This window comes from Carassius auratus, chromosome 2 (assembly GCF_003368295.1).
Source record: "Carassius auratus strain Wakin chromosome 2, ASM336829v1, whole genome shotgun sequence".
NCBI lineage: Eukaryota > Metazoa > Chordata > Actinopteri > Cypriniformes > Cyprinidae > Carassius > Carassius auratus.
The window spans coordinates 5913049-5928837 of record NC_039244.1 but is presented as its reverse complement, the minus strand read 5'-3'; the positions used below and the strand labels follow the sequence as shown (position 1 = coordinate 5928837).

The 15789-nt window shown below is 37.4% G+C and overlaps 1 protein-coding gene across 2 annotated transcripts in view; it reads left to right on the top strand.

Moving 5' to 3' along the window:
- The first annotated feature begins 822 nt into the window (after nucleotides 1-822).
- Nucleotides 823-15789, top strand: part of LOC113113741 (potassium voltage-gated channel subfamily KQT member 3-like) — a 31173-nt gene continuing 16206 nt past the window's right edge. Inside the window, exons 1-2 of one of the 2 annotated variants that reach the window (XM_026280203.1) lie at nucleotides 823-1209; nucleotides 2209-2657. In XM_026280203.1, coding sequence (XP_026135988.1) covers nucleotides 2353-2657 — 305 coding nt within the window. In that variant the 5' untranslated portion in view covers nucleotides 823-1209; nucleotides 2209-2352. Of the gene's footprint in view, nucleotides 1210-2026; nucleotides 2658-15789 lie in introns of those variants that run through there. The other variant, XM_026280196.1, reaches the window with a different exon arrangement.

Here is a 15789-nt window from a genome sequence, read left to right as displayed (position 1 = left end):
TATATATATTTGAACCTTACTAATGGGGATGTATAATATATATATATAATACCTACAATTTTTGTAGATTTGTATAGAATGCTTAGTGCACGACACTTCAATATTTTGGTATTAATCTCAGCTTATATTTAAATTAAATCCATAAAACTAATTATTATTATTATTATTATTATTATTATTACACTGTATGCCTTGGTATTTTTTATATTGTGTATGGTTATGTATATTGTGTAAAAAAAAAGCCATTCAAACAGACTTAAGAGCAATTATGTTTTAGTCAAATCTAAGTATTCTTATACATTTTAAATAATAAAGTCTGGACTACTTCCTCCAACAATTACATGGTAATTACCCTCTATGTGATTTAACTTTCATCTTGGTACTCTATGTAGCCATTTATGTCAGTTAAAATGTCATAAGGCTTGTTTTTTGTTTTCATATAAAAACTAAAAACTAATTAAAAAAAGCTATTGAAGAGAGACATAAATTATAAAAATGTACTATTATGGAAAATAACCACTCTTATCATTTTTCCATTAACATGCTTTTTTTATTATTTATTTTATTCTGGAGTATGGAGTAACAAAGTCTCCACTGGCACAGAATCTCAATGAATGCAATAGATCATCTAGGTATTGTTTGCCTACTGTTTTATAAATAATGCATATTTGGACACCCATTTGACCTTCTGCTTTTTGCATAATTTAAAGCAGAGACTAAAACCTTCTATCACTAACAAACCTAAATTATGTCATCTGTTCATTTGTAGATCCTCCTAGATCTGAGCTGGGTGTGTCATGTAACAGGGACATCCAAAACATGCAGTGCTCTGTGGTCCTCCACAACCAGGATTGCAGACTGCTGTTGTAGAAACACAATTCTGATCTTTGATGTGCACTTTGTGACACTGTTTAGGTTCAGATTACTAGCAATCCACCCTGAAGGAATTCAGGTATACCATCTTCCGCTTTGTGATTGATGTGAAAGCATCTCCAGCAGCCTCTTGGTGGTTTTAGGTTGCGATGGCATGCACAATATTGCGTTGTCGAGGCTCAGAGATGCTATGTCAGTAGTGTGTCACGTGCCCACAAGCTCTCTGTCTTGCCCCTGTGTCTGGAGCACCGTCTGAGCCTCCTCCCTCATCTCAACAAGCAACGGCAGCACGAGAACAATTTGAATCAGCAGTCATGCGGTCGCACGGAGAATTCGGTAAGGCAGCTCTGTGTGCGTTTGTGTGTGTGCAGCTGACAGCGGAAGCCTGCTATATTTGCTCTTTCTGACATCATGTGTGTTGCTCATACCGGTATAGGCTGCAGGCGCGAAGCGAGGCGTTGCAGTTGTTGCACGGCATTGTTGCGTATGAACCAGATGCTCTTTGTCAGCACTGTTGAGCCCTTCGTCATTTCTAACCGCACATTTTTGCATTTAAACAGGCCACTGTGTACATATGGGAATCCCAAATAATTAAACGATTCGCTTTTTCATTTCGATTCATTCCATTAACGATTCATTTAGTAGCCTGTTCTTGCGGAAGACATTAGGAAAAGAGTGAAATCTTACCGCATAATGCCTTCAGCAGTCACAAATGATTAAATCATTGTAGATTTTAACAGAACATTCTATAACAATTCCTGAATTATTTTTTAATGTAAATAAAACCGACTTTTAACTACTTTTTACAGACTTTAATATCCTAGTATAGCGTTATTATATCAAGTAATACAATTAAAAAAGTTGCATATGTTATGTATTAATGACTTATTTAATGTAAAACAAAATATAATAGATTACATAAATCATTTTGTGTATATTTAAATTCATGTTTCCATATGCTTAAGCCTACAATAGAAGTACAATATATCACATGAAAGGTCCTTGTTTAACTTCCAAACGGACGTGTCAAAAGTAATAACGTGTTCAGTCAGAAGCAACCGATTTAAGTATTTCTTTAATTCACTAAAAAGAATCGGCTCATAAGAGTCATTCGTTCGGGAATCAGATCGCAGATTTGGATTCACTTAGAAGAACCGACTCGTTTGTTTCTCGCTGTATATTCAGTCGTGATGTTGCGTTGGTGAACAGTATTGCATGAAATTTGTTTGTATGCTGTTCCGTTCACATCGGGATACACTTTCTAGGACCGTTTGGGCAACCGAGCGTCATGTGCGTTTGACAGATTTGAATGTTTTTTGTTTTTTTAATCCACAGCCCATCCTCGCGCCTCCCTTCCTGAACGAGGTCCTTAAATTACCCACGACCACTGAGGAGCTCGCGCTTTCCCTGTCCGGATCATGGCATGCGCCCCATCCCGGACTTCCACACGCGCCGCGCCGAGGCTTGAGAGCAGTGAACATGGGAATCAGGTCCAGAAATGCCACTAACGGTGCAGAGGACTCGCGCGAGCGGAAAAGTGCGCTGGCCGGAGACCTGGAGCTGTGCGCGGGGCAGGAACGGGACGGTGCGCTGCTGCTCGTCGGCTCGGGCAGAGAACCTGACTTCAAACGGGGCTCGCAGAGCATCGGTTTGCTCGCTAAGACGCCCCTGGGCTACACACGTCCCGTGAAGAGGAATAATATCAGGAAGCGACGGATACAGAATCTTATCTACGACGTGCTCGAGAGACCACGAGGATGGGCGCTGCTCTACCACGCGTTTGTGTAAGTGAACCCAGATGCATTTCACAGCCAGAAGCGCCCACACACAGAGGGAACAGCCCAGTTAATTATAAATTACAACAATTCAGTTCAATCCAAATTATTTGAACAGCCCTTTTCATTGTTCCAGGCTTTACAATGAATGCAGCCCCATAAAACTCCCTGATCTTAATTATGAATGATAAATAAACCCAAAGAAGAGAGGAAATGAAATGCAAATACATGGAAATCCCATTTATGTGTTTACTCTTGGCTGTAACTGTTATATACACACATGTAACAAAATACTCAAATTAGAGGAGCAAATGTCACTCTAAGAGTCATTCTGATTAAACACTAATCTGATTATTGAGGTTCTCCTTAATGGCCCCACTTATGCATATTTACAGTGGTGGGACTATGTAGAGAATGATAGCTTATCTTTTAATGAGCAGGAAAGCAATTGTCCCGAGTTTTGTGCTTTTGCATTGAACACTTTGAAGTGTATAATGTGGTCCCGTTTGTACTGGAGCTCTCCATGGTACTGAAACAGAGCACAACCTATAGCTGAGTAACCAGAAATCAAAGCACTTATAGCTGTATAGCAGTCGTTTGTGGTCATATACCAGCGCCATACGCACATTGCAGAGCCAGAGATACTGCCTGTGATTGTTATGTCATGCTGTGAAGTAAAGAGGTCCAGGCGCTGGTTTGTGGAACTGTCTGTGGTCCTGATATCAGTACTTGTGAAGCGATTATACAGCATAGGAAACACCTAAATTACTCTAGTCTGAGGAGCTGTCCGTGGTCCTGATATCTGTACTTGTGGAGCGATTATACAGCATAGGAAACACACAAATTACTATAGTCTGAGGAGCTGTCCGTGGTCCTGATATCAGTACTTGTGAAGCGATTATACAGCATAGGAAACACACAAATACGCTAGTCTGAGGAGCTGTCCGTGGTCCTGATATCAGTACTTGTGAAGCGATTATACAGCATAGGAAACACATAAATGACTCTGGTCTGTGGAGCTGTCCGTGGTCCAGATATCAGTCTTTGTACAGTGATTATACAGCATAGAAAACACAAGTGATTCTAGAAAGGCTAGATTATATGTTAATGCTGTTTAAGTAAAAATTGTTCTTTGTCGGGAATTAGAGTGCAGATGAACAACTCCCCTTGAAGCCCCAAGCTTGACACTAAACCTGTTTTCTATACACAGACAAACACACATTATTCACGGCCCATTTTCTGTCCACCGTGCTTAATGCCTCATGCAGGATGTGAATCATACAGTATCTGCAGCTCAGCACAGCCTTTCCCCAGCATGTGTGTGTGTGTTTTTTTCAGACTGTATCAGGGCTTTTAACCAGGTTTTTGTATCATATGTGGTTAGTCCACACCATATTAATGTGAATAATTAATTAAAAACTCTTTATGTGCTGAAAAGTGTTGTGGCTTGTGTGTGTGGTTTGTGTGCATTTGGGAACAATTTCGGTTAATAATTCAACTTGCTTCCACCCTACTTTACCAGTGTATCTAGAGAAAGGATTAAATTAAGTTGTTAAACATAGGGTGGGACTTCCCTTTTTATTGTAGTTTAATTGATGCTTTTGTTAATCCCAGCATTGTTGGTATAGTCTCTGGGGAGCAAAATAAACAAATCTGCAGTAATAATAAAAGTAAAAAAATGGTTCAAAATTATGTAGTGTACAATAAATATAAATTATGCAATCAAATGATTTTTGGAATAATTATTAAAATGTTATTTCATAGCGTAACATATTTATGTGTTTGTGTATATATTTGATTCTTATTTTGTTGTAGTATATAGTACATATGTAAATATTTTTTTTATTTACATCTTTTAATTGTGTGTGTGTGTTTATATATATATATATATATATATATATATATATATATATATATATATATATATATATATATACACTCACCTAAAGGATTATTAGGAACACCAGTTCAATTTCTCATTAATGCAATTATCGAATCAACCAATCACATGGCAGTTGCTTCAATGCATTTAGCGGTGTGGTCCTGGTCAAGACAATCTCCTGAACTCCAAACTGAATGTCAAAATGGGAAAGAAAGGTAATTTCAGCAATTTTGAGCGTGCCATGGTTGTTGGTGCCAGACGGTCCGGTCTTAGTATTTCACAATCTGCTCAGTTACTGGGATTTTTACAACCATTTCTAGGGTTTACAAAGAATGGTGTGAAAAGGAAAAAACATCCAGTATGGGGCAGTCCTGTTGGTGAAAATGTCTTGTTGATGCCAGAGGTCAGAGGAGAATGGGCCGACTGATTCAAGCTCATAGAAGAGCAACTTTGACAGAAATAACCACTTGTTACAACCGAGGTATGCAGCAAAGCATTTGTGAAGCCACAACAAGCAAAACCTTGAGGCGGATGGGCTACAACAGCAGAAGACCCCACCGGGTACTCATTTCCACTACAAATAGGAAAAAGAGGCTACAATTTGCACGAGCTCACCAAAATTGGACAGTTGAAGACTGGAAAAATGTTGCCTGGTCTGATGAGTCTCGATTTCTGTTGAGAAATAAACAGAATGAGAACATGGATCCATCATGCCTTGTTACCACTGTGCAGGCTGCTGGTGGTGGTGTAATGGTGTGGGGGATGTATTCTTGGCACACTTTACGCCCCTTAGTGCCAACTGGATATCGTTTAAATGCCACAGCCTACCTGAGCATTGTTTCTGACCATGTCCATCCCTTTATGACCACCATGTACCCATCCTCTGATGGCTACTTCCAGCAGGATAATTCACCTTGTCACAAAGCTCGAATCATTTCAGATTGGTTTCTTGAACATGACAATGAGTTCACTGTACTAAAATGGCCCCCACAGTCACCAGATCTCCACCCAAAGTCAAACACAGTATTAGTATGGTGTTACTAATAATCCTTTAGGTGAGTGTATATACGTATGTATGTATATATGTATGTATTTGAAAGTTATTTTATTATACACTGTCTCGTATATATTCATATATAGCTTGTATAAATTTTGTAATTAATATCTATATTTTGTATTGTGTAATATATATTTATAGTATGTTATATATATATATATATATATATATATATATGTATGTATGTATGTATGTATGTATATATATAATATTTACTTTTTGTATATATTGAATGATGTTTTAGATAATTAATCATTTGATCTTTAGGCTGCACCTCTAGAGGCATAATTAGCTGTATTGCACTATGGGTGAGCCAACTATTGGTAACCTCCTCTAGATAATTGCCTAAGTTGTCATAGTGATGGGGTGCTTGTGGAGTATTCAGGGATGTGAGAAAAACATATCTGACCAGCACACTTTTTATGCCTCTGTGTGATGTGTAAGCTGAAATTGTCAAAGCCAAATTGTCTCTGACAAGACAAAGGCGATTTAAACTTACATAGAAAATAAACAAATGTGATGGGGATTTGTGTAGTGAATAAAATAGAGAATGGAATAGGGTTTGTAAATGTCTTGTTAATAGATTGATATAGTAATAGTGGTATGGGTTCAGAAGATTTGCTTAGAGGGTTTGGGTTTCATATGTCCATTATACTTGCTCTTTAAAATTCGACAGGATGTGTCTGATTTTCAGCATCGAATTCTCACTTTGCCTTTGGCAATCGATTAGTGACCACCACGTACAACAGGGAATTGTAAAGCATTTCTCAGAATGCAGGAATTTTTTTAATCTATATCTCAGGAAAGAACATCCCGCTGTTCTTGAACACACAGGAGATTAGAGATTTATCTTGTATAAGATGTCAGGTTGACGCATAAGAATGATTTACTCTGAAGATTAAGACATTGACAAAAAAACTTTAAAGTCGCTGGCTTAATTAAACTTTCCGTGTGCTTCATTAAATGAGTTTTGGGAAAGGTGTCAGGTCATGTATAAATAATGGTTGAAGCAGGCTACGTACAGTAAGTCAGGGCAATGATGATTAAATGAAACCATGCTCTTATGTTACCTTGAAAATATGATGTCATAACCTTCAGCCGAACTGAGTTATAGGGTCTGATCATAGCTTGTGGGTAACAGGGGCCAAGGCTACTGACTGGTTACTCTAAGTGGAATTTTGAACCGGCAGCTAAATCACAGGGAGCTCAGCAAATACATAATGTGAGAATTTATGGAGGTTGAATATGACAATCTGCAGCGTTTCAGAATGGGATTGTGGTAGCAGTTTAATGGTTAAAGATCTGAGTTAGTAATCTGAAAGTTGTTGTGGTGATTCATAAAGTGGAGAGCTACTGGGATCCTGCATCGCAATTTCACCCTTGAGCAAAGCACTTTATCTCGGGTTGCTCTGGGTGGGGTCTTCTTGTCGTGAATATATATTAAGTTGCTTTGGGTAAGAAAGTTTCAGCTGAATGTCTAATAAAATAACATGCTGAAAGGATTCAAGGGGGCCAATGATGAGTGATTAGCAGTAAACCAGTCTAGTAGCAGGTGGTTGCTGCAATGCAATGCAAACTGAAGGTCAGTTGGACATCTAGGGTAATGTCCAGGGTTTGTCCTCAACTGGTGACTGTGTGTCCTTCAACCCGCATAGAGAAAGAGGGTATGTGGGGGTGGTTGTGACTGGTTTAGAGAGGATTGTTTTTATGAATATCTGAACATGCAGTATGTCAAAAGAAAGAACAGAGCCTCTGCTTTAAACAAACAAACAAGCAATATTTTGAACAAAAAGTTAGAAATTTGTGTGTTTTGAATCAGATTTAGAAAGATGATCAAAACAAAGATGGAGTTTTTCTTTATATTCTTGACCACTTTGTGGGTCAACATTTCATTTGGTAACACTAGACAGTTTTTATTTATATTCTGTTTAATGCTTGATGATCAATTTTTTTTAAATATGCATTTGCTCACAGTGTGAAATAACTTGTTTCTGCTGCTGCTTCACCATGTTTTGATCCAGGGTTCATTACTCTTTCAGAAGATGTGTAATAGTGTACAGTCAATAGTGAATATTCCATCAATGGTGGGTATATGTAGACTCATAAATGACAGAAAATTCTGTCCATGGTGAGGAGTTAAGGGGCAGTCACATTAGAATCTGAACATGCTGAAAAGTTTTGTATGTCGCTGCGAGTATGGGCGGGAGCAGGATATAACATAAGGTACCAAGGTTTCCCCTCAGTTTATCACAACATGGATTCTGATGTGCTTGTACTGTGTCTTTTGCAATGGCGTTGAAAGCGTCTTATTATATTGTACACTCTCTCTCTCTCTCTCTCTCTCTCTCTATAAATATATATATATATATATACACAGTATATACACACACTCAACAATAAAAAAATTATAAATGTGTCTGCATTCAAATGTACCATCTGTTCCTGTTTCCATTGACACTGCGATGCTGCTTCTTTTTTTATTCATTTTTTTTAAATATTTTAAAGATGTATTTTATGAAATAGGATGCTGCACTATGGTTAAAATTAACGTTTCGTCCATTTTTGAATTTCTGTACAGAGAGGTCATGCAGTCTTCTACTGGTCACACATCTTCATGTGATGCGAAATCGCAGGTCACATTTCACCAAACATTCCTTTCTCTGAAAAACAATGCTACAGCCAGTTAATCTAATTTGAAATGTGCGTTCTGTGTCAGAATGTCCAACCTGACCTGCTAAGGCACTGCTAAGGTCTTTTGGTTAATTACTGGACATTTCTATGCTGGTTCTGGCTTCAAATCAACTAAGCATAATGAGCTCAAGTCAAAGAAAAATTTTGTCTTCTCACATTTGCATCAGGTGATTCAGTGACTTCAGTTTCCTTTTGCCTAAGCAGCAGTTTTACAGAGCAATAACAAACAGTAACGGCAGTATCACCTCACACATTTGTAGAGGGTGCAGAGTCTCTTCCTCCCCAAATTGCATTACCCAACATTCTGAGGCCACATGGTGTTTCCTCACCTCTAGTTGGCCTCCTCTGCAAGTGTGTGTTTGTGTGTGTATGTGTGTGAGCGTGACCTTCGCAGTCAGATAAAAGGTTAAAGGATTGGGAGGGAAAATCCATTTATGTCATGTATGTACAGCTCTTGGCCAATTACTCTGTCTCTTTCTTTAACACACTCACTCGTGAATGTGTAAATATGTTTGTGTGAGTGCATGTGCTGTGTGTGTGCACTCTCCGCGGTTCTGTAATTCACAGATCATTTTTATCCCGGCAGGTTGCTGTGTTACTGAGTGAGATTGGAAATGGCGTGCTGTCAGAGTGGGAAATCCCTCTGTATGTGTGTGTGTGTTCAGATATGTGCCAACCAAATAATGTGTTTTTGTTTTTGCTTAGCAAACTTGTTTGACAAACTGAATTAAAGTTAGTGGAGAAAGTGGTTAGCTCATGAGACATGGTGCTCATCTGGGCAGCTTGAGTTTACATCTAACATCGCTCATTCACATTCCCTATGTTTCTTCCAATGATTTAACATTCTTCTCTCTTCTGTACCTATAAATAAAATTGACAAGAAACCACAAAAAGGTGCACATAACAATAATTCTTGTTGTGATATTGAATTGTGGCTTTTACAAGTAATTTGGTTTGTAAGCAAACATTGGTGTCTTGTGGAGACAGATTCTTATTGTAGTGTCAGTAGAGTAAATGTTGCTTGAAAAAAGGAGCATTGTTTGTGTGTGTTACTCCACTCACATATTCCAGTCCTCATGTCATATTACGTCTATAGTCTGTTTTCATTATCCAGACATTCCCATATACAGAACAAAAAAGTGTGAAACAACTGGAAATTTGTCATATTCTAGTTTCTTCAAATAGCCACCTTTTGCTTTGGTTACTGCTTTGCACACTCTTGGCATTCTCTTGATGAGCTTCAAGAGGTAGTCACCTGAAATGGTCTTCCAACAGTCTTGAAGGAGTTCCCCGAGAGATGCTTAGCACTTGTTGGCCCTTTTGCCTTCTGTCTGCGATGCAGCTCACCCCTAAACCATCTCGATAGTCATGAAAATAAAGATATATATATATATATATATATATATGTCATTATTTACCCTCTAAACCTTCATGACTTACCTTCTTTTGTGGAATGTAAAAGATATGTTAATAGTCCAAACAACGATTTTTATTGTATAGGAAAAACGTTTGATTATACATTCAACATGGACTATTTTCTGAAACTATAGATTATATTAATGAATGTTTGAAATTTGAGAGAATTTTATATGTATTATAAAATGGAATGGAACCTGCTGAATACAGAATTAGTTTGAAGCATTTGAAGGGAAGCATAAAATGATCTACCACTGATTGATCTTGCTGAGTTTAATGAGGCCATGAGCGCCAGCTCTGCGATCCACACACACACACACACACAGGCGCGCACACACACACCTGCCTGAGTCAGGCCTGTCTGGGTAAAAGAGTCCCCAAATGTACTAGACAAGCAAACCAGGTCCAGTTCCCTCAAGCTCCAAATCTTTGCCTACTCTGACAGAATGACTTGAAATAAGGGAAATGCAGCTTGTTAGGTGAAAGAAGTGGTCATTCAGCAGACCTTTTTATCCAAAGCAGCTTACAGTACATTTATTACAGGGACAATCTCCCTGGTGCCTTGCTCAAAGCACAACGGTGATCGCTCATGAGTCATTCCGCTTTCTGTCTCTGAGTTCTGCGGCATCACCCTTCTAAAGAAGTTCTGTAGCTGTACCGGTAAAGTGAATATGGTCAAAAGTGAGCAGCTTGATGTAAGGCCTTCAGGGGCTTCCTTCCTGTTTGGAGCTCTTTATTAGATCTGTTCTGTATTAGATCTGTGTGTTTCTTCCATATATTTAAGCTAAAAGCTCTGCCAAATCATATTCTAATCTTATTCTAGTTTTGCTTCAGGACACCCAGTTCAGGATTCTACATTAGACATCAGTGACTATACAAGATAAGGGCAAAAACATTAATTAAATTAATGTTTTTAATTAAAATCAAACATGAGTTCATTCATTTTCTAAATATAGAGTACCATATATTATATATATATATAACTTTCCATTTCCCCCCCCACAAAATAAGAATGAAGATGTATGTGCTTTAATGCATTTCTCAAATGAACAAAAACAGTCAAATTTTCAAGTTTCAGTTTTAATGATAAAAAGTAGTATTCAAAATGTATCATTTAACCAGTGTTGGGGTAGTTACTCAAAAAAATGTATTAGTTACTAGTTACTTCTGTAAATTGTAATGAGATTACTTTACTAGTTACTGCGTTTGAAAAGTAACTTCACTACTTATTACTTTACTTTTTTAGGGCCCTATGAAACCAGTTTTATTTTTTCCCAAATTCCATTTTATATTTTTACAAATTCTGTTTTTCCGTTTTTAATATTTCTGGATTCCATTTTTTTCTGTTTATTTTTTGCTCTCAACTCCTTTTTAATGGTTAAATTTAATTGTAGTAATAAAATACTTGTCTTTAAATTAAGCCCTATTTCGAACCCCTTACTGTTCCCCGGGTGCTGCAGCATAAATGGCTGCCCACTGCTCTGGGTGTGTGTCCACGGTGTGTGTGTGTGTGTGTTCACTGCTCTGTGTGTGTGCACTTCGGATGGGTTAAATGCAGAACACAAATTCTGAGTATGGGTCACCATACTTGGCTGAATGTCATGTCACTTTCACAAGGTAAATGAGGGAACTAGAGAGGAACAGTTGGACAGGGATTAACTAATCAGAAACCATGGCAACTAATGAGATCTCTTAACAGACTTGACTGGAACTGAAGTAAACTTAACATAATGTGACAGAAAAGGAGTTAAAAATATTTTCAAATAGTCAGTTTAATTTCATTTAATGGGATAATATAAGACTTTCACCTTACAAATAAATGTTGAAAGTGAAAATTTGTATATTTCATGAAAAAGTGAGATGGGTTTATTATGCAAAAAAAGGGGTTTTTATTGTGCAAAAATAATGCTATTAATTAATGCTATTGTTAGCCAATAATTGATCTTACAAACAATGCCTATTATAACTTCAAGTGAACACATATTTAAATGGATAATGTGTAGTAGTAGTAGTTTATGTTGTATTTTCTGCATCTTGTTTTCAAGAGTGAGGGCAAGTCATGCAACCTGTCCAGCTGTGCACATAATATGGTTAGGTGCAGTTTATTATTTGTATTTAACATTGTTTTAGAGTCGAGTAGTACCATGCAAAGTGTGTTAATAGTTGTGAATCAAGTGTCTCCTGAAAGGTTTTTCTTAATATGTTCTTGATGTGTTTTTCCCCAATCAAACAGAAGTGTTTTATAGAGTAGAAAATGGATTTATTTTGATTTAAAAATAGCATTTTTCAGTTTATCTCTGTTATTTTCCTCTCTCTTTATTTGCTAAATGCTGCTTTACTGCCTCCTCAAGCACACAGTCATGTGACATGTTTCCAAGGTAACACTGCCTTGTGTAGCGGAGGAGGGCTGCTCAACTGTCTGCCGTTGAACATACACACTTCCAGCATATTTACACCACTCAGCCTCCTCACCGACACACACTTAAACAGTTGCTGTGCAATCAACCCCAAACAAAAATAAGGAAATAAGTGTCAGAGTTTGTGTGTGTGATAGTTCATGCCTGTATGTGTATGATAGTGAGTGCATATATTTTGTTTCCTATGCATGACAAAGGAATGTGCTCCACAGCTTCTGTTGCTCAGCAACTGTTCCAAATTATGGCCACAGTTAAATGTGAACAAATAGATTATGCCTACACAAGAAGACTGTGTTTGGCTTTAGATGTACATGACATCTTATGTACATGTATATGCAAGAGTGATTCTGGTGCCCTAGGCAAGACATGATATGCAAGTGCCCTAAAAAGTACAAGTACCTTTGCTGATGATGGTTTGTGATGGCACTATGAACATATTTGCTAATAAAAACAAATAAATTTTATATAGGACCATTTATCATTTTTTTTTTTTATTTTAAATATCTTATCATCTAAATGGATATATATATATATAGATATATATATATATATATATATATATATATATATATATATATATACACACACACATACATATATTTATTCATCAAAACTGCCTCAATGCGGTTTCAGTGGATGTTTGTGTATTATCACATTACATTTGACAATTTTACATAAACTTCATTTATTTACTAGAAAAATTCACAGAATACCCATACTGACCTTGAGGGGGAAAAAAAAGTAACTGAATTAGTCTTGAAATCAAGAAAAAAAATAATTATTGTTTGACAGTTAGATTTAGGAGACCATTGCAGACACAGTCTATACTGCAACCAGTCCTGTTGAATTTAAATAGACATATACTGAACCGTCTTAGAGACAAGTATTTACTACAAAGCTTTTACATGTTTACAATGCCCTGGTTAAAGAAACAACTGAAGAAAAGTTAAGCTACAATACTTTGGAGAAGTTTACATAGTCCATTTCTTGTCCTCTGTTGAACCACAGTGCAAGCCATTACCTTTGAATATAGTATTCCCAGAAGTGGGTGACCAGACAAAATTTCTCCAAAAGATCAGCAGCTCCTCATCTGGCAAGTCCCAAAACATCCCAGAACAACTGCAGGCATATCAAGCATTAGCTAAGGTTGGTGTTCAGGACTCAAATCAACATTTCAAAGGCTGAAAAGAAGCAGAAGTAAAGTTTTAGAGTGGCCCAGTTAAAGTTCTGAGTTAAATCCTATAGGTGTCATGATCAGGTTTGCAAAACAAAGTGATGACGGTGTACAGTATAATCATAAAAAGAGTTATTTTAATAATCCAAAGAAGAGAATAAGCACAACCAAACACATATCCAAATGATTAAACATCCGACAAAGGAACATAGGGGAACAAAGACTTAAGTCACAGAAACTTAATTAGTAGAACTGAAACAGGTGTGGAGCTAATTAATCAAAAACCATGGAAACAAACAAGGCAGGAGAAAGGAAACATTTTTCCTTTTCAAGGAACAAAATAATAATTAAAATGCATTATCGGTTTTTATTAAAGTTCTTTTTGTGGAACACACCTCACGGCACTTAATGTTAATGTTTTTGATGAATCATAAGACATTTTCATTTCAGTTTGTCTAAATATCATTAACGACCCTACAGCATAAGCATTTTAAAATAAGGCACTTATACGTGTAAGGAGGACTTAGCATACACTTCTTTCGTTTTTTAAAGGGGTCATATTTCTAGAATTTTTTTTAAACTGTGTTTTGTTTTTGTTTTTATTATTTTATTTTATTTTATTGTATTATGTTTTAGCATTTCTCCTGCTTTTCACGGAACAGACCTGCAAAAACCCATTTTGGGTTTGACCCACTCATCTGCATAAGCAAGTATGTGCATGGAGCACATACTTGCTTCCTTGTGCTCTGTTCTCCAGAGAGAGCTGTAATCTACTGTTCCCTGAAATCAGCGGACAAATACTGTGCTTTTAACATCCACCTCACTAATAACCTCTAATGGGGCTACATGTCTCTCTCTCTCTCTGGCTCCTTCTCTATTCCTCGCAAGTACTACAGAATAACTCGCTTTAGTATCCAGCATGCTCTGGGGCAGAACCGCACGGCTGTGTGTGTATGTGTGTATGTTTATTATAAAGGTTGATGTGTCCTGTTATGACTCACCTCATATATTGATGCTCTCATTACAGCCAATATGCCCTCAACATCGATCCGACAAATAGCCAGGTCTTTCACACACACACACACACACACACACACACACACACACACACACACACACACACACACACATTCTCACAGATGCACAAGTATAATCACACACATTAGTCTCACAGCATCACCAAGATTACTAGTACTACTAGTAATAGTTTAAATAGAAGTATAAGCAGTAGCACTGATCATTTTTACCCCATAAATAATATGCCTTCTCAAAAATATACCCTTGTCTCTGCATGCCGATGCTCTTATTCTGCAGTTAAAAACCGCACACTGCATAGTTGGCTTCATTCAGTATACTATAAAATGATGCCAGATTTTACTGTGTCCACTTACCAACTGAATCACTATTGACTGGTGTGGATTGCTCTCACCAACCTTTATATTCAACAAACATCTCTAACAATTCTGTAGCTCTTTGTAAACAGCATTGAAGGGGTCATTTTACGAACAATCAAATTTTCCTTGATACTGTTGGATAAAAGAGTCTGATATACTGTGGGAACATACTGGAACGTATAAAACCTCCTCAACAAATGAGGGTGCCTGACCATGCGTCTCTTACGTGCACTCCACAGACTGTCCAGGTGCTGCACCTCCATGCTTCAGAGTTCAGTCATTTGCATTCCGTCGATATTATGTTGCCAGTTAACATTTATAAAATACATTTTTGACATTTGTGAATCGATTCAGAATCGTCCACATCGCGATGCATCCAAGAATCGATTTTTCCCCTCACCCCTAATATGGGGCTGAATATGGGCTCTAGTAAGCTTGAGAATGAGCATGCTCATGGCATTCCCCCGTTCTGTGTTAAGGGAAGCATCGATCTTGAAGAGAATTCTGCAGCTCTTTAATCGACACACAGTAAAAGCAAAAGAGGTATGACCATTACAGGTTATTAGTGTGCTGATGCTAAAAGCTTTCACTGGAGACCAGATGCTGAGCATGTAGCAGTGTGTATGTGTGTGTGAGATGAATATGTGTAACCATGGAAACAGCACAGATATAACCTACAAATGCGAAACCATAGTAACTGCCAACAGGTCAACTGACAAATAGAGTGAGGATGATAAGGGAAATATGTGCGTCTGCATGTGTGCTCTGCTGGATGCCCAGACGTAACAGAACAACGCTGCAGAAAATGGCATCGAAGGACAGCGCCTTAGACTTAGTCACTTGCATACACAAATCACTGCACACATTTATACTAAAAAAACACAATGGTTGTGTTTCTGTGTTTAAGTATTTGGCACTAAATACTTGCTTAAGGTTTATTTCACCCCCCAAAAATTTGCATGTTGCATTATAATCAATGTATGGCTCACATAAATCTATGTGTACTATACTGTGTTCCAGTATTTCTAAAGCTTTAACGTTGTGTAAAATGAGACATGCATGGATGAATAATAAGATAACAGCTATAACTATAATTTATTAAATAGGTGG